At 44.3% G+C, this 18019-nt stretch overlaps 2 protein-coding genes across 8 annotated transcripts in view; both read right to left on the bottom strand.

Moving 5' to 3' along the window:
• Nucleotides 1–4708, bottom strand: part of TXNDC11 (thioredoxin domain containing 11) — a 30216-nt gene extending 25508 nt beyond the window's left edge. For 2 of the 5 annotated variants that reach the window (XM_065030435.1, XM_065030437.1), the window contains exons 1-3: nucleotides 4461–4708; nucleotides 809–883; nucleotides 319–535 (exon numbers count right to left, since the gene is read on the bottom strand). In XM_065030435.1, the coding sequence (XP_064886507.1) occupies nucleotides 319–535; nucleotides 809–883; nucleotides 4461–4606 (438 nt within the window). In that variant the 5' untranslated portion in view covers nucleotides 4607–4708. Of the gene's footprint in view, nucleotides 1–318; nucleotides 536–808; nucleotides 884–3323; nucleotides 3389–4460 lie in introns of those variants that run through there. The other 3 variants (XM_065030439.1, XM_065030436.1, XM_065030438.1) reach the window with 3 other exon arrangements.
• A 303-nt stretch (nucleotides 4709–5011) lies between these two features.
• Nucleotides 5012–18019, bottom strand: part of ZC3H7A (zinc finger CCCH-type containing 7A) — a 33423-nt gene continuing 20415 nt past the window's right edge. For 2 of the 3 annotated variants that reach the window (XM_065030433.1, XM_065030434.1), the window contains exons 14-23: nucleotides 17493–17689; nucleotides 17190–17287; nucleotides 15982–16163; nucleotides 13137–13213; nucleotides 12457–12590; nucleotides 10989–11094; nucleotides 10391–10499; nucleotides 8353–8486; nucleotides 7836–7999; nucleotides 5012–6959 (exon numbers count right to left, since the gene is read on the bottom strand). In XM_065030433.1, the coding sequence (XP_064886505.1) occupies nucleotides 6770–6959; nucleotides 7836–7999; nucleotides 8353–8486; nucleotides 10391–10499; nucleotides 10989–11094; nucleotides 12457–12590; nucleotides 13137–13213; nucleotides 15982–16163; nucleotides 17190–17287; nucleotides 17493–17689 (1391 nt within the window). In that variant the 3' untranslated portion in view covers nucleotides 5012–6769. Of the gene's footprint in view, nucleotides 6960–7835; nucleotides 8000–8352; nucleotides 8503–10390; nucleotides 10500–10988; nucleotides 11095–12456; nucleotides 12591–13136; nucleotides 13214–15981; nucleotides 16164–17189; nucleotides 17288–17492; nucleotides 17690–18019 lie in introns of all 3 variants that reach the window. The other variant, XR_010466271.1, reaches the window with a different exon arrangement.

Here is an 18019-nt window from a genome sequence, read left to right as displayed (position 1 = left end):
TAAACCAAATACTCAGGCAACTCCCTTAAATTTCATTCTGAAATGAGGTGAATAAATCCGAGAACATTTTACAAGAAGAAACTTGCAGTGTTTCCCATTCAGGAGCAGAAATAACAGAAAACTAAGCAGGAATCATGGCTTTTCTCTATTTATTCTAACACTCTGTATGTGAAATTAAAATTAAGATGACTGGCTGAGTTATTCTAACGTGAGCATTCAAGTCCTACTGGTTCCCATGGGATGACAGAAACCAGCGTTGGCTTAGAGATTAAAAACCTATCAGGTCATGTTTAAGATTCATATATTCTCTGGAGTTACCTGGTCTGACAACCTGCTGGCCACATGTTCTATTTCTTCTCTTGCTGCAATGGACTGGCCACACCACGGCGCATAGAAGAAATACAGCACAACTTCTGCATCCTGACGAAGGTGATCTGCATAGTCCAATTGTCCCCGAAAAAGATCAATGACTGGAGATGTCGTGGAGAAGAAATTCACTGGAAGCTTTGCTGGCATGGTTACATCTTTCGCTCGGCTGCAGGAAGGAAACGAAAAGTGGTTATGGAGACTGGGCAGCAGTAGTTCAGAAAGTGGGCTCAAAGCCCTCATTTTTCAATCTTAGCAAAGGTCGTGCAATGTCAAAATTTAGAAACTGATGCAAACACCTACAACTTACATTATCTGAGTTAGTGTCATGAGATACCGTACAAGCCTGACGATCACCCTTACCACGCTCTGATATCATGCACTACGTTTACGGGTATGTTAGCTCACACTCATTGCTGGTTGCTGCAGACAATAACATTACCAGGAAGAGTGATTTCTTTGGATTTCTTCCCTGGCCTCATCCTCTTTTAACACTTGTACTCTAGGTGACAGCACCCTGATAAGAGAAGAGACACTGGTCATAAAGTTTTGTGATGTGACATTTATACAAACAGAAACTATCACCGTGCCTTACACTTGGCTTTATTCTACACTTCTAGTCTTTTATATTGTATTAGGAAAAAATACCTAAATGTGTGTTAGTTTATTTTACTCATTAGAACAGGGACTGTAAACTGTTCAGGGCACGTTTTGTCTTCAATATATGGACCATATCAACAAACAGAGAGTCTCAATTTAAAGATATTATGATGCACTAAGTTTCTTAAAGAGAAATTAGTTTGACCAGTAATACCAATAACGTAAACCAAATACTCAGGCAACCATTTTCTATCAAATCAGCAAGAAACAAAGCAGACTCAGCATTTCCAAGGTGCTCAGAAGATGTTATGGTATAAATTGTCTTCAATGCAAGTGAATGATCATATTGTCTTTTTTATATTTTCTTAATTTCAAAATTGTCCACTAGCTGTATTTATACTAGAGCAAATCAGATGAAAAACTGGGCTGCACCATTGTAATGCTCAATTTTACCTGGTTCCTTATGTGATAGAAAGTTTTAGGAACCTTGTATCACAAGGTAAAAATGCAAAATAATACAGTACAAACAAATTTTTACCTGATATTTGATCCTTCTCAGGTTACAATTTTAGTAACAGTGATAAAATTATTGATTCCTGAACACTGTCAAACTCATACATTCTGTAACCTCCTAACAACGTGGCCACATTTCCAAACTTTACAGTTATTCTGGTTTGTAAGAAGAACCTTTGTCTTCACAACACAGAGCCACAAAAGCCACAAATCTCCCCTCATTTCCAGGTTACTAAGCACACACTTAAAGCTCAAGCTTTAAGAATCACTCCCAGGATGTTTTCTAAAGGCTATGGAAATTCTTAACGTGTATGTAAGAGACGATATTTGCTTCAAAGCCCAGAATTTTAAAAATATTAGCTGGTCCCTCATGTTTACAGTTCATTGATTGTTAATACAATTAACAAAATTATGTTTTTGCACAGTTCCTTCCATGGACTTCCACCTTTGCTCCTGCCCTTCCCCCAGTCAGCGACCTCCACCAAATTCAAGCGGACAACTGGGTCAAGAGTTACGGTGAGTGGGATGAACACAGAACATAACAGCATAAGCCTCGCAAATGAGACACGAAATTGGCTCCAAATTGCAAGAAAGTAAAACAGATCAGTGGAAGTCCCATGACGTGAATGAGTCAGGAACCACACGGCTACCCTCAAACATGAACAAAACTCTGGTAATTATTACAAAATAAAGCACAATAAATCAACCACTACCAGCTGCTTAAAACTATTTGGTCAGTAGTTTTAAGCAGCTGGTAGTGCCTCCGCAATACCAAATGAATAACAGAATACTTCTAGATAATTTCCAGGTTTACAAAGGGAATAGTGGTGTAAAACACTAAAAATTGCATAAGTATAAACTGAGGATTGCGTAATAAATGGTTATACAAACATAATATCATTCGCTGTTTACCAAAACACTGATTGTGTTTTTCACCTGCCGCACAGAGCCTATACAAATTTAAACTCATTTCAAGAGAACAATGTGGTAATAAAGGAAAGGACGTGCAAGTGTGCGTATCATCAGTCCCTTTGAGCGGAAGGTCCTCAGAGTGAGGTTGTCTCAAAAGACATTTGCATAGTGCCAGAAATAACTCGGGTTCTAAACCACGGGCTTTCCATAATAACGCATGTTAGGTCGGGCTTCATTTGGCTATTCCTTGAGCCACTATTGTAATCCTGCGATACCTCAGATCCCACTAACGGATTGCCTTGTAGGAAAGGAGTTTCCCTTTCCATGGTTTTTATCCGGTGGGCTCAGGAGTCACACGTGGTCAGCACAGGCGCTGCACTGTGGTGCTGAGGCTTGCTTGCCAACCGTACCGACACGTGATGAGACACTATGCACTGTAGTCACAGTTAACGTGTGCAATTAACTGCCCTCCAAATTGCACACGGAATTTTTACACCTGAATTTTCTACATTTCTGACAGCAACAGAACAGGGAAATACTTTTCTGACACCAGTTTGTCCATTTAACTACAATCTGAAAAGCCAAAACCCTTTAATCAAACTTCCTGTAGAGTACAGGGAGGCAAGAAGCACATTCCATTTGTGAGCTTTCAAACACAGCTAACAGTAAAATGAAAGGTTTTAAATAAAGCAGAGCAGAAAAACAGAGAGATGATTAAATTCAGAAATCCTCCACCATACATTCAGTAATACAGCAAGAGCTTTACACTTCCATGTAAATGATCTGGTCACTGTGAGGCAGAGGCTGCTGAACAGAGGCACTGCTGCTGCACAGCAGCTCACTGGCAGACCCACCATTCACCCCAATTCAAACAACATATCCTCTGCGCACAGGTGAGAAAATCAGGCCTTAGCATCTTCCAGAAGCATTACCTGCGTGCTGAGTGTTTCTTGGAATAAAAAATTGTCAGATCCTGCAGAGCACGGAAGTAATCAAATCCTTGTAGACTTCTGCCACTCCCAAAATGAAACCTCAATTGCAGCAGATGTTCTTAAATTAACACAGCACACCCTGAAGCACGGAACAGTCACCTTGACCTAAAACCCGTCCAGAACACTCAGATCCCAGTCGGGGCTCCCAAAACGTTTATGTGCCCCCAGGAGCCACAGACACCGGGCTCCCGGCAATCGGGAACCAAAGAGACTTCTGCGACCAACAAAGTTCCAGCTCCCAAGAGCAGCACCACCACACTGGGAAAATAAGATATTTTAAAAAAGCAAAGCACCCTTCTGTCTGAAGCAGGTGCAGGTACCGGGGGTGTTGGCTCTAACACATGAGCCAGAAGAGACCTGTTGTGTCCCCTCTGTCCCCTCCTGCCAAGACAGCCGGCTGGGCACGCTGAGGAAAGGGGTTCAGCCCTGGGCCCCTCAGCCCTCCTGTGACAGCGTGAGGTGCGAGTTATCCTCCGGAGACACAGAAAACAGCTTTCTCAACAAAGCGCCTGCCTCTCCGGCGTGTGTGCGCCCCGTACCCGCCGCCACACCCCGACACCCTCCAGGGAAGACGTACATACGTGTCCTAAAAACACCGCCGCTTCTCTGCCACCCAGACACCAGCGCGGGGACCGGGGCCGCCGGCCCTGCCCCGCCAGCCCCTGCCCCGCCAGCCCCTGCCCGCCGCGGTCCCCGGGTCCCGCCGCCCCGCGGGCTGGGACGCTGTTCCACCACACGAGGCGGCCGCCGTTGCCACGGGGATCGCGTGTGGTGGGCTGGGGAGAAAGGTCGGTCTGTCGGTCTGTCTGTCTGTCTGTCTGTCTGTCCCCCGTCCTGACAGGGCCCGAGCGCAGCGCGAGTAGACGGGCGGCGGGAACCCCCGGCCCGGCCGGCCCGGCCCAAGCCGCCTCGGCACCCGCAGGCCCGGGGCGGGACCCCGCGGGCGGCTCTGCCCCCGCCCGCCGGGCTCCACCGCCTCCAGGAAGGGCGCCGGGCGGCCGTGTCCCTCGGCCGGGCCCCGCGTTCCCCAGGCCCGCCCGGCCCCCGCCCGCTCCCCCGAACTGCCCCCGCCATTACCTGCAGGTGACTTTGAGGGCGACGAGGAAGGCGCAGCCCAGCACGATGGCAGCGCCGCACAGCAGCTCGGGCCGCCGCGCCATCTGCGCTGCGCGGGGCCGCAGCCGAGGGGCAGCCGAGGGGCCGGAGCCACCGCATAACGACATCACCCCCGGCCCGGGCGGGGTGCGGGGCCGCCCGGCCGCTCCCGCTCGCACACGTCTCCACCGCCCGCCTGTCAGCCGCGCCGGGGCGGCCCCTTCCGCCCGCCAACCCGCCGCCGACACGTCGCGCCGCCCCGAGCAGGCGCACAGGGGCCGGGCCCGGCCCGGCGGGGGCAGCCGGCAGCCCGGGGAAGGCGAAGGGAGGGCAGGCGAGGGGGGAGCGGGTCTCTCTGTGGAGCCGCCCTCGGCCTGAGGAGAAACTCGTCAGGAATTCCTGAGCTCGCCTCGGCTGCTCGTCAGGACGTTGTCAAACTCCCCTGGCCGGGAGCAGCGGGAACAAATCCCCCGGTAACGCCGTTTCTGGCAACACCGACCCCCCCGGAATCATTAAACACTTCACACCGTCCATACAGAACAAGGATTTCATGTTTAGTTTCGTCGAGAATTACTTCCAGTAATTTACAGAGCAGTTACATTAAACAATGAAAGCATAAAATTTAGAAAACAATTCAGAAAGGCACACGATACAACCAGGTTTTGTTACAGAAATAACAGTGTCCATCGTACTCTATTTCAAGCAGGTTATTACAAACAAGGTAAGAAGTGAGCGCTGCAGCAGGCGCTGTTCCAAGCACCAAGCCGACTGATCTGCACACCCCATCCCGTGAACCTCAGCCCGGCACAGAAGGAACAGCCACCGCAACAGAGGGTGATGTTGTAATACTCCTTGTGCTTTTGTTTTGTGCTGTGAAAGGGGCACAGCAGGCAGGCTGGTCACCTGTATGGGTATCACTGAACTTTGGTTCAACACCTTTTACACACACAATATATGGCCAGTGACTACATTCAAACTACTGAAGTAATTCTTAAAGCTCTTCTAATAATATAAGGGCAGCCAGCAACAGAAGAATATTCTCCAGGGAGAAGGGAGGCACGAGGGAAAAGAAGAATCCTAGCTTTAGCTAGTTCGAATGAGTGATTGAAAGAAGCTTTGTAAAAAAAAAAGGAGGAAAAAACCCCACACAAAGCAATTGGAAAACCTGATCTGCAGAGGAGCCAGAATGCAGGAGAAGCTCCAGGAACTGCATGGCCCAAAGGCTCCTCAGTCACAAGTCACCTCAGCCCGTGGAGGGGAATCAAAGTCCCACCCCGGGGGTGGGTTCATGCCCTAAACCAAAAGGCTGAAAACACGTCCCAGCAGCTCCAAAACGCGCGCCCACCTCCCAGGTTAGCTGGCTGGTTTTGTTATCTTAGTGACTGTGATGAGCTAAAGACAATACAGAAAACTGCAAACAAGCAGCTGGAGACACAAATACCAACTGATTCCATTTCAAACTACGGGTGCTCAAGCTTTTGCTAATAACCAAATCACTGGGTTGGTTTTTTCTACAAAATCTCAATCCTGAGAGGATACATGCAGAAAACAGCTTTGTGTAAAGGTCTCTTTATTACAGGCAACATTAGTCCATACAGTAATACACGATACTGACATACAAGTGTAATCTTTCAAAATCATCATTTAAACAGCAAAGACCAAGAAACAGAATTTTAACTACTTCGTTTTCAAAAATTAATACTTTTTTTCCTCCCAAGATCCTTTTCCAGTAAATTATATTGAAACATACAAATAGAGAAAAAAAATACCCATTCAACATATATTGCAGTTAAATGGTTATTTTGTTTAAAATCTTTAATAAGAAAATCCTTTTTAGCAACCTACATATAGATAAGTAGCAAACTTTGTTTTAAACAAATCCTCTCCATTAAAAGATCTGAAGAATTTGCATCCGTCATTGTCTCCGTAGCCCAGAACACTCTGTTTTGTAATACCTTGATACCTTGAAGTTTTTCAACTGAAGGACTGATACTAGGGGGCTTCCTAGATATTATAACCGCTCTTCCTCCCCTTCTATTTCCTAACTGTCTGTCCAACAGAAGGTGAGTAAGCACATAATACTTCAGATTTTTTTAACCACCACTCTGTTTCACGAGAGCATAGACAGGTCTGCCCAATCCCCCTAAATCTACTATATTTTGCTGTTCAGGAGGAACAATATATGCCAATAAAAGCAGAAAACCTGCAGCTTTTCTGTCACATGCTTTTGATTATTGTCAAATTTTCTGGTTTATGCTTCCAGCTGATAACATGTATGTGTCATCTCGGTATTAGTTTAAATCTTTAAACAAAAAACTATATTTTCCAAAGTCATTATCGCTGGGAGCAATCAAGTGATCTTTCCTTGCTTTGCTGAGCTTCATTCTTAAAACTTGTCTTCGTTCTTCCCACTCACGGAGTTCAGCATTTCCATGGGCAAATTTACAGTTGCTGCCTTCAGTGCAAGTACCAGCCATATATCTGCGAAGACAGATTTCAAACAGCGTTTCCACAGAATTATCGTCATCACTATTGCATCGAGGTATTTTTATCTGGTTGTGTTTTTCAAATACACTACAATATTACGCACCAAAAAAATAAGCGGAGGAGTATTTAGTTTTTAAGTAAGACAATACTAACTCTGTTTAGCATTTGATTGTATTTTTCTTTCTCAGCTGTCAAATATTTATAGAGGACAAGAGATGGCTCTTTTTTTTCTGTTCTTCAGACTGCTACTTTACTGAGTAATTCAATGCTTCAAACCTTTAATTTCATCAGGTCAAATTATCAGGTAAATTCTTATCATATAACTCAGCCATATAAGTACTATTGTTAAAATATTTGACTCACTAATCACCCTTTGTTATCTAAATTTTCCCAGCAGTGCTGGGAAAAAACAACCGATCTTGCACGTGCCCTTCCACACGCTCCAACGATTTCCAGTAAGAAATACTCAGTTTTAGCAAAGTAGTTTGGATGCTACCAACATTTCTACTTGCCTTAAAGCTCCCATACCCATGTCCAGCTGGGTATTTTTCTTGCATTGCACAGGTAATCAATATGCAGATGCCTCAGTAAACTTGTAATAATACCAACAATCTTTCACACAGCTGCAATAAGCTTGCAACCCTTTATTAACATCACGCAGGTAATTAATTTGATGCCACGACTCACCTTGTCACTCCCTGAGTTCTAACAGTACGTGTTAAAATATTGTCATTATTAGCTTCTTGTTGAAAGATGTATGCAGAGCAAGAAACATTAGAAACATCGTCTGTCAAAACTAGTTATCACCTTAATTATTTCTGCTATGAACTGTCATTTTTCAGCATTGTTGACATCTTAAAAGCCACATACCTATCACAAATGCTAAAATATCCAGTTGGAAAGCGATACTGCCAGCAGTTTTGATCATCCTCAGTGTGGAAAACCTTCTCTTTATGCTTTTCAGAAGAAATGTGACCCTGCCATTGCTTCTCACTATTACAGTTCTTCCCACACATCCAGCAGTGAAAATCCACCTGTTTCACAGGGAATTTGAAAACAAAATATTAAGAATTCAATACCGTAAGCACGGAATTGCTCCTAATACATTTTGAGTGTTTTCTTCACATTGCCCTGTCAATTGTTGCTTATCTAAACAGCTATATTTATTTAAGCAATCACCTGAAGTTTATGACCTCCATCGGCTGTAGAGGATTCAGAAGAACCGCCTTACAGAATCAGTTAAAGTTTGCATTTAGCGTAGCTAGAAATGATCTGAGGAAGCACCAAGAAAATAAGGACGATGACATATGTTACCGACTAGGGGGCTGGAGCAGGAAACAAACACCCAAAGCCCCACATGCGTGAATTTATACCTCTGATTACTTACTGTCACTTCAGCATAGTCAGTCGGCATGTGAATTTGCTTCCCGTTTTCTTTGTTTGCCTGTGCGGCTGTATCATCTCCTTTTTCGGGTTTTTGACTTTTTAGCCATATGTCATACAACTTCTCCAAGTCTTGAACTAATGAGAGCAGAAGCTAAAATAAGTAATTAGCAATTAAGGCAAGAGTTTGAGAATACTAGATAAATGACTGAGTATAATTCAGTCCCCACCTACTGCAAGAAGAGAAAAGGAAAGACCATGGAGACAGTTGCAGAGTTTGGAGACAGGAGCCTAGAGGAATCACAGAACCCCAGAGTGTCAGGGATGGGAAGGGCCCTGGAAAGCTCATCCAGTGCAATCCCCCCATGGAGCAGGAACACCCAGATGAGGTTACACAGGAAGGTGTCCAGGCGGGTTGGAATGTCTGCACAGAAGGAGACTCCACAACCTCCCTGGGCAGCCTGGGCCAGGCTCTGCCACCCTCACCGGGAACAAGTTTCTTCTCAAATTTAAGCAGAATACCTGTGTTCCAGTTTGAACCCATTGCCCCTTGTCCTGTCACTGGTTGTCACCAGGAAGAGCCTGGCTCCATCCTCCTGACACTCCCCCTTTCCATATTGATCCCCAGGAATGAGTCCCCCCTCAGTGTCCTCTTGTCCAGCTCCAGAGCCCCAGCTCCCTCAGCCTTTCCTCACACGGGAGATGCTCCACTCCCTTCAGCATCTTGGTGGCTGCGCTGGACTCTCTGCAGCAGTTCCCTGTCCTGCTGGAACTGAGGGGCCACAACTGGACACAATATTCCAGGTGTGGTCTCCCCAGGGCAGAGCAGAGGGGCAGGAGAACCTCTCTGGACCTACTGACCACCCCCTTCTAACCCACCCCAGGTTCCATTGGCTTCCTGGCCACAAGGGCCCAGTGCTGGCTCGTGGTCATCCTGCTGTCCCCAGGACCCCCAGGTCCCTTTCCCCTACACTGCTCTCTAATAGGTCATTCCCCAAGTTATACTGGAACCTGGGGTTGTTCCTGCCCAGATTCAAGACTCTACACTTGCCCTTGTTCTATTTCATTCAATGTTTCCCTGCCCAGCTCTCCAGCCTGTCCAGGTCTCTGGATGGCAGCACAGCTTCCAGTGTCACCACTCCTCCCAGCTTGGTGTCATCAGCAAACTTGCTGACAGTCACTCTATTCCCTCGTCCAAATCATTGATGCATATATTGAATAATACCGGCCCCAGCACTGCCCCCTGAGGCACTGCACTAGATACAGGCCTCAACTGGACTCTGCCCCATTGACCACGACTCTCTGGCTTCTTCCCTTCAGCCAGTTCACAGTCACCTCACTACCTGGTCATCCAGAATCTCTGGCTACTTACCAAGACCCATTTCTGCCTATTTATGCAGATGTTACACATTTCTAACAGGCACCCCAAGTACAGATAACAACTGTGGCACTGTGTATCAGTACCTGATTTCGAAGCACTAATCTAAAGTGTGCTACAGTCCTTGGTAAATTTAATCTATTATTATTTAATCTATTATTAAATATAAGATATTATCATTTACGTCATTCAGCACTTCCAATTTTCAATTATTTCTCGCCTGTAACACTCCAACGAGATAACAAATCAACGTCAGAAAGTGAATAGTAATTTCGAGCAAATCCCCTGGGGGGCAGAATTCTTCCGTGAACAGCTTATTTGATATCAACAGCATCCCAGGGCGTGCACATGGCAACAGAGCATCAACACCAGCCTATATTGCTGAATGGTTCAATATACTATTTCAAAGACATCTAAAAAAATTTGATACAAGCCACTTCATTGTTAAAACACACATCAAGCAACAAATACATCACATGGCTATCTTTATTTAATATTGGTTTTGAATACCCAGTCTGGGCTTATCCAAATTTAAAGAAAAAGGCACCTGCAAGGTTTACTACAAAAGACAGTGAAAGAAACTGGATTAAAAAGAAATTGAGGAACAAGAATGAAAAGCAGAGCAGTGAGATTTACAACGTGCTAGATTTACTCTTCTACTTACTGCTGTTCTCCTTCATATAGGTCCACATCTCTCTTTCCTCAGGACTGTGAGCAAAGGAGCAGTTTCCATCATACTGACATTTCTTGCCTGAAGCAATATGATTGCACAACTGGAACGGGAATTCAAAAAACAATCAAGATAAAGTGAAATGAGTGATACTAGAAAAATTGTTTTCAGTCTTCACTAGTGTTTTCCTCCCAATCAGACACTTGAAAAATCATGTTTAGTTTATTTTATTTAAAAAATCATATATTGTAGTTCAAAAAAGCAAACTCCTGGAAGCAAGTACTGTGACTGTTTTTTGCCTCCAGATTACCAGACCACAGATATATTCCAACTATTTCTGAAATAGTCACTGGAAATAGTAAGAACGTAGTTATATCACTTAAAAAATTAACTTGCACTGATCAGAAAACATTTCAGTAGTAACATGCGAGTCATTGCTTTTCTAAGGCTGGACCTTGTACAACCGCTATGAACATCTTCTCACCAGCTCCCAGGGGAATTTCTGCAGAACTGATGAAACCAGCCCCATTACCAGTATTTTCCAGTTAGTCTATTTTTTTATAACTAAAATATTAGTTTTGGGTTAACATACATCAAATTGCAGAGGCACTTGTTTCTTTGCGGGGAGGGGACGAATGTTCATCCACTTCTTACGTTCATTAGACATGACAAGCACCACACGGCAATCTTTGGTCCATCTAGAAAACAGGCATTCAACGAAAGAAAATACTATTACAAAAAGACACACTGTGTGAACAGAAACAGAACCAGGAAAGCCCTGAAAGGTTCTTTATAAAGTTTTCATCATATATTTGAGATTTAATTAAATTCTATCAAGCCTTGACTGTAACTGCAAATTAAAAAAAACAAAACCAAAAAACAGAAAACCAGACCCTGAAGAGTTTCTCATTACCAGTTGTGGCAGAATGCAAACCCCCTCTCTCCCCCTCCGTCCTTCGCTATGGAAGGAGCAGACACATCTCCCTCTCTCTGCTGCTTGAGCCTGACAGCTGCTTTTGTTTGGCCCCAGAGCCCCTGGCCAGGGCCGTTAAGAGACAGGAGAAGGGAGCGCAGAGGCACCAGGGAGCCGCTGGGTGCCCGGGCCAGTGTGGGGGATGTTTGGAAGCGCCAGGGGCACCCACAGCCAGTGTGGGGGTGCAGAGAAGCTTCTGGAATGCCCACAGTCAGATCTGATCGGGCTGTAAAAACGGGATTCCCGTCGAGATTCCGCCCCTTGCGCGGATCTCGTGGAGCACGAGCTGAGCCGCTGCCGCCAGGAGCCACTGCCCCCCCGGGACGGAGACTCCGCTTGCCTTGCCGCCACGGCTGTGAGGAAAAGTAACCCTCGCGGGACTGAGAGTGTATCTGCTTTCCGTGCACGTTTGCACGTGTATTTATACTTTCCGTGCACATTTGTACGCGTACTTTCCGTGCTCAATACGAGCACGTGTACAAATTAATCCTCACAGAATCGCGAGTGTATTTTCCTCCCGTGCTTCCACATAGGCACGTGTAATATTCCATGCACATTTGCACGTGTGTTTCTCCTCGCAGGATTGCGAGTGTATTACAAATTTCCCCTCGCAGAATGGCGAGTGTACACTTTCCGTACTCAGTACGAGTACGTGTGTCCCTTTACAATAACCCCACACCGTGTTCAGGCAGGTGTGGACTCTGCCCGGACTCAGGGGCGGCTCCGGCATTGTTCTGGTGGAGCCACGTGCATGCACTCTGGGGAACTCCTGTTGTATTAGTTGCTGACCCTTCATAATTTTCCTCAACCGATATCTGAACCTGTATTCAAGTCACTTTTGGAGTGCTAAACCCTGTTTCTCACCGGTGTAATACAAGCTGTTTTGGACCCTGTTGTCCCTTAAACTAACCTCGGGGTGCCTCTGTGACACCAGTTTTTAACATACTACAAAGAGATGACTGTGTTCTGCTTCAATATGGTTTTTTGATTCCTTGTCCAACTCTTTTAAAGCAGTACTAAAGTTTTGCAACAGAGGTTTCAAATGGCTGACAAAATGGTAAAAATGTCCCTGTTTGATCTTACTTACGGGTGTCTTGCCTTTGCACTACAATATTTTTTGTTTCTGTCCGGCTCATTAACTTGGCCATTTCTCCAGCACTGCCTACAAACAAACTTCATCTTCAAATTAAGTGTTCCAGATTTCATTTGGTTCCCAAGGATCTTAAGCCAAAAAAATAACAACAACAATAAAAGGTATTTTGTATCTGCAAAGAAATCCATACATAATTATGAATTACCCCCTACAATAGAAGTTTACAACACGTCCAGAAGCTGATGTTACACTGCACGCCTTGTAATAGTTTAGTCTGTAACTTCAAACTGGACATTTCTTAACAAATGCGTTTATTTAGCTTATTTCTGCTTTAGGTATATATAAGAAGTCATGAAAACATACACAAACTAAACACATAAAAGTCCTACATATTGAAAAGATAATTAATTGCCCCTATGGCAGCTGACTTTGAAATTATATTTCGGTTTTACGTGCCACCCATGACAGAATAAGCAAAGCAAAAGGGAATTGCATAAAAGCAAAGCAGGCGTTTTAGTATAAGTGGAGCAAGCCAAAGAAAACCTACACTGAAACAGATTTGGAGAGAGCACTAAGAAAGTAATTTCTAAAATAAGTGACATTATACACGGACACAGAAAAAGAATCATCACCAAGGGCACTGCAGGATTAGTGCAATCAAAAAATGAAAATACCTGTGATCCATGTGCACTCGCCTCTACGTTCTGCCAGTGTTTCTTGGATTCTTGAACGATGGTGTCATGTGAAATACCTGTAAAGAAAGAGGAAAAGTTCTTGAGCGCTTCTGACTGTTGTCCCAAAACTGGAATGCTACTAAAGCCCCAAAACTTTTACCTATTTTTCTTTTTATATATTGCATACATACACATACATTTACACACACACACAAAGAATCTCATGAAGGGCTCCAAACCAGAAATATTGTATATATCATCACATTGAAAAGCAAACTTAATTTTTTTTAATTATCAATTGCTCAAATAAGGTGCACCTTTGAGTATTTATTTAAACATAATGTACTAAACCTCTAATGACAGTCTAATTCGAAAAGCTGCATTGTGTTACAGACCACAGAAAAACGACCCAAAATCCAAGCTGACACACTAGATTGTCCCTGCCTTCTTTACCAAGGGCTTAAACAAGCCTTGCTAATTAGAATTTCTTGGGGGATTTATTATTTATTATTATTTATCCCTTTATTTTGGGATTGCACATTTCCCTTTTTCCTCTGTGCATCACACCAACCCAACGTGATCACTTGATATGGGAAATACTGCTGGCACACACAGCAAGGCAGGAAGAAGGAGCAACTGTTGTGTGGTACAAATTATTTACTGATAAATTAGTGATTTTAAAAAAAAGAGGGTCGCGGAGAGCTTGGAACACGACCAAGGAATGAACAGAGACATCGTGTTCAACAGCATCGGGTAGAAACGAAGTAGTAAAATTTCTTATCCTCAAAGAAGCCAAGAAAAACAAGCAAGATCAACAAAAAGCAGCCTGAACGTCCTGAGCGGGCAAGAACAGAAAAATACCTAAGATTTATCAAAACGTACGCTACTGAGAGCAAGAGTAGTGAACTTTGCCAAGTCTTGGGAAACGGGAGAGGTGCCTGAGGACTGGAGGAAAGCAAATGTCACTCCAGTCTTCAAAACGGGCAACAAGGAAGATCCGGGTAACTATAGACCGGTCAGCCTCACCTCCATCCCTGGGAAAGTGATGGAACAACTCCTCATTAGTGCCAACTCAAGGCATATCAGGGGTAAGAGGGTCATTAGGGGCAGTCAACATGGCTTCACCAAGGGGAAGTCGTGCTTGACCAACCTCATTGACTTTTATGAGGACATAACGAGGTGGAGAGATTATGATAAAGCAGTGGACATGGTCTATCTTGATTTCAGTAAAACATTTGACACAGTCTCCCACAGCATCCTCACAGCTAAACTGAGGGAGTGCGGTCTGGATGACCAGGTAGTGAGGTGACTGTGAACTGGCCGAAGGGAAGAAGCCAGAGAGTCGTGGTCAATGGGGCAGAGTCCAGTTGAGGCCTGTATCTAGTGCAGTGCCTCAGGGGGCAGTGCTGGGGCCGGTATTATTCAATATATTCATCAATGATTTGGACGAGGGAATAGAGTGACTGTCAGCAAGTTTGCTGATGACACCAAGCTGGGAGGAGTGGTGACACTGGAAGCTGTGCTGCCATCAGAGACCTGGACAGGCTGGAGAGCTGGGCAGGGAAACATTGAATGAAATAGAACAAGGGCAAGTGTAGAGTCTTGAATCTGGGCAGGAACAACCCCAGGTTCCAGTGTAAGTTGGGGAATGACCTGTTGGAGAGCAGCGTAGGGGAAAGGGACCTGGGGACAGCGAGATGAGCATGAGCCAGCACTGGGCCCTTGTGGCCAGGAAGCCAATGGTCCCTGGGGTGGGTTAGAAGGGGGTGGTCAGTAGGTCAGAGAGGTTCTCCTGCCCCTCTGCTCTGCCCTGGGGAGACCACACCTGGAATATTGTGTCCAGTTGTGGCCCCTCAGTTCCAGCAGGACAGGGAACTGCTGCAGAGAGTCCAGCGCAGCCACCAAGATGCTGAAGGGAGTGGAGCATCTCCCGTGTGAGGAAAGGCTGAGGGAGCTGGGGCTCTGGAGCTGGACAAGAGGAGACTGAGGGGGGACTCATTCCTGGGGATCAAGATGGAAAGGGGGAGTGTCAGGAGGATGGAGCCAGGCTCTTCTGGTGACAACCAGTGACAGGACAAGGGGCAATGGGTGCAAACTGGAACACAGGAGGTTCCACTAAAATATGAGAAGAAACTTGTTCCTGGTGAGGGTGGCAGAGCCTGGCCCAGGCTGCCCAGGGAGGTTGTGGAGTCTCCTTCTGTGCAGACATTCCAACCCGCCTGGACACCTTCCTGTGTAACCTCATCTGGGTGTTCCTGCTCCATGGGGGGATTGCACTGGATGAGCTTTCCAGGGCCCTTCAACCCCTGACATTCTGGGATTCTGTGATTTTCTGACTCACTATATAAGAATATCAGAACAGCACTAAGCTAAAAGAAAGGTTTAACTGCTGAAAGACCTTATTCTTGTACTGGGGGATAGAGGGAAACAATTATATAAATAAAATATTTCAAGCTTTTCTTTCAGTGCTCTGTGAAAAAGAAATCCGATCAAGATCTTCCAGACTTTCCAGGTTTAAAATAAAAACAAATCTAGTTTGACTGGAGTTTAATAACTGCTCAGGGCTTTCTTAAAAAGACTTTTTCTCCCCCCAGAATTTTTATTTCAAGAAAAAGAAAATCTGATAATAATGAGCAGTTTGGCCTTGCTGATTTTGAAAAGCTAGTAGCGTATTCAATACATTTGATCATATGTACATTACTGTTCATTGCATATACTGTATGAAAGATTCCAGCAAATTGTAAGTGATTGCTCTGATCCCAAGTAGCTGGTGTCAGAAGGGAGTTGGGACAAGGAAGAAGCGGCACTGCAATGAAGAGGAAGAAGAGCATTTTACCAAACATACCTGTTTCCTTTTGCATTATCCAGACCTTAAGCTCTACCAGACTGTGAGCATAAAAGCATTTATCCTCCCGTAAGCAGCCGTAGTGCACCTCGTGTCTGCACAGGTCAAGCTGACATCGACCTTGAAAAGGGCGGATTTTGGAATATTTCACCATAGTTTCTCGCAAAATGTGGACAAGGCACCTGTTTGAAAACAGTCAGTTTTAGATACTCCTTAAAATTACTTTGTTCTTGTGTGGAAAAACACATAAAATAACCATCCCTCCTCATAGCTTATTCAAATGTCTTTTTATCACTTTTTACTTGAAATCAGAAAGTGAAAGAAGTAGCAGCTAATGATCTTTTCTAGGCTGAGTAAACCAAGGAAAAGGAACAGTACTCTTGTGAAACCAGAGGTCCCTCTTTGCAAAGCATGACTGAATTCAACCCAACTGGATCACTGGTTTCCAGGAGGGAAAGCATTTCGTGTCCTCTTTCGTTATCCGGTCTCATTACAAACACAAGTGCGTTTTATAGAGCACCACTGAGGAAAGAGTTAAACGCACCATGGAGCAGCCGAGCTCTTACAGCTCTGGTGTTGCCTCGGAGCAGGGGAGCGGAATGCAAAACAAGCAACTAAAATGCTCTCATCATATAAAAATGTAAGATTATGAGTTCTCCAAAAGTTACTTGACACTATTACCGACTCTGAAGTCTTTGTTAACTTGCGAAGAATGATTAAAAGACACCTTCCTCTTACTATTTTTTAATCAACTGGATTAGTAAGGACTATGGTCTCTCTCAGATGCGGTAATTAAGGTAAACCTGTTCTTACCTGAGTTAAAGCTACAGCAAAATAAGCAAAATAGGCCAAAGGATGAGCAAACTTATGAATTCCTATATTAATTTAACATCGCACATTTATTTACCTCAAAGCAGGTCACCAGGCAGATAAGCTATTAACAAACTGCCACCAAAACCAGTCAGATTCAAACATGAGGGTGGATCCCACTCATTTTGAATACATGATGAAGAAACAGTTCATTTTCCATTTAGTTACATGAGACAATCCTTGTTCAGTACCTTTGCCTCATCAATACCACCAAACATAACAGTCAGTTGCCAAGGAGAGAAGTTATCAACACGTAAGAAATCAAAGTCAATGTTTTAAAATTCCCAGAAACCTTTGCTTTTCATTTAAAACTTAAAGAGATGGTGTTTCAGACATACTTGTTATCTTCAAAGTCATGCATAGCAGGGTGAGAACAAGAAGACGAGTTATCCTTGTTCCTTTTGCTTATTATTCTGGGTTTGTGATCAAAACATTTCTGGAATACAAAAACAGGTAATTATAGAGTCTGTATTTCATACATCTAAAAATATACCTTAAAGGTTTTAACACAGACTTCAATGTAAAGCTAGCCAGATTATTACTGACCATGCATTGCAGAGTTTACAAAACAAAGCATTTCTTCCCAGGCAATTTTATTCTCTGTTATAATTTTTATTGTGTCATTAGAAATAAAGCAGCACCTCACAAAGAAACATAAATAATCCGTGATGTTCCTGAAGAAGTCGAGACACGGTCAAGTTGATCTTTCCATTTCCTCCAAAAAGAGCTTCTCGATTTAAAGCCCCTTTGCGCTCCAGCGTCCACACATCGATCTCCTCTTGGCAATAGGCAAACGTGCAATGACCTGGGTATCTGCATTCCTCTTCAGCAGCAACATCTGGAACGGTAACATTGAATATGACGTTGCTTTTACACAGCTGTTACTAGAAATTAATCTTAAAGCTTCCCCTATCTCCATTTCAAATGTTTTTCATAAAGAAGCTAAGCCTGTTGTAAATGGGTCACTGAAGTCCGGCAGACAGAAGCAAAACCTTATGCTGAATGACTTGCTGAAAATGTGAGACGGCTCAGAAAGGCTGAGGCAACACCTCCTGCAACTGCCCTTGTCTGGTTGAAGGCAACAACACTGAGAACCCAGAATACCCTTTGCTTAAATACAGTCAGATGTAGTTGTAAATTAATCCACGAGGCATCTTGCTGTCCTGGT

This window comes from Columba livia, chromosome 15 (assembly GCF_036013475.1).
Source record: "Columba livia isolate bColLiv1 breed racing homer chromosome 15, bColLiv1.pat.W.v2, whole genome shotgun sequence".
NCBI classification, from domain to species: Eukaryota; Metazoa; Chordata; class Aves; order Columbiformes; family Columbidae; genus Columba; species Columba livia.
The sequence above is the reverse complement of the archived record's forward strand: the minus strand, read 5'-3'. Positions and strand labels throughout refer to the sequence as shown.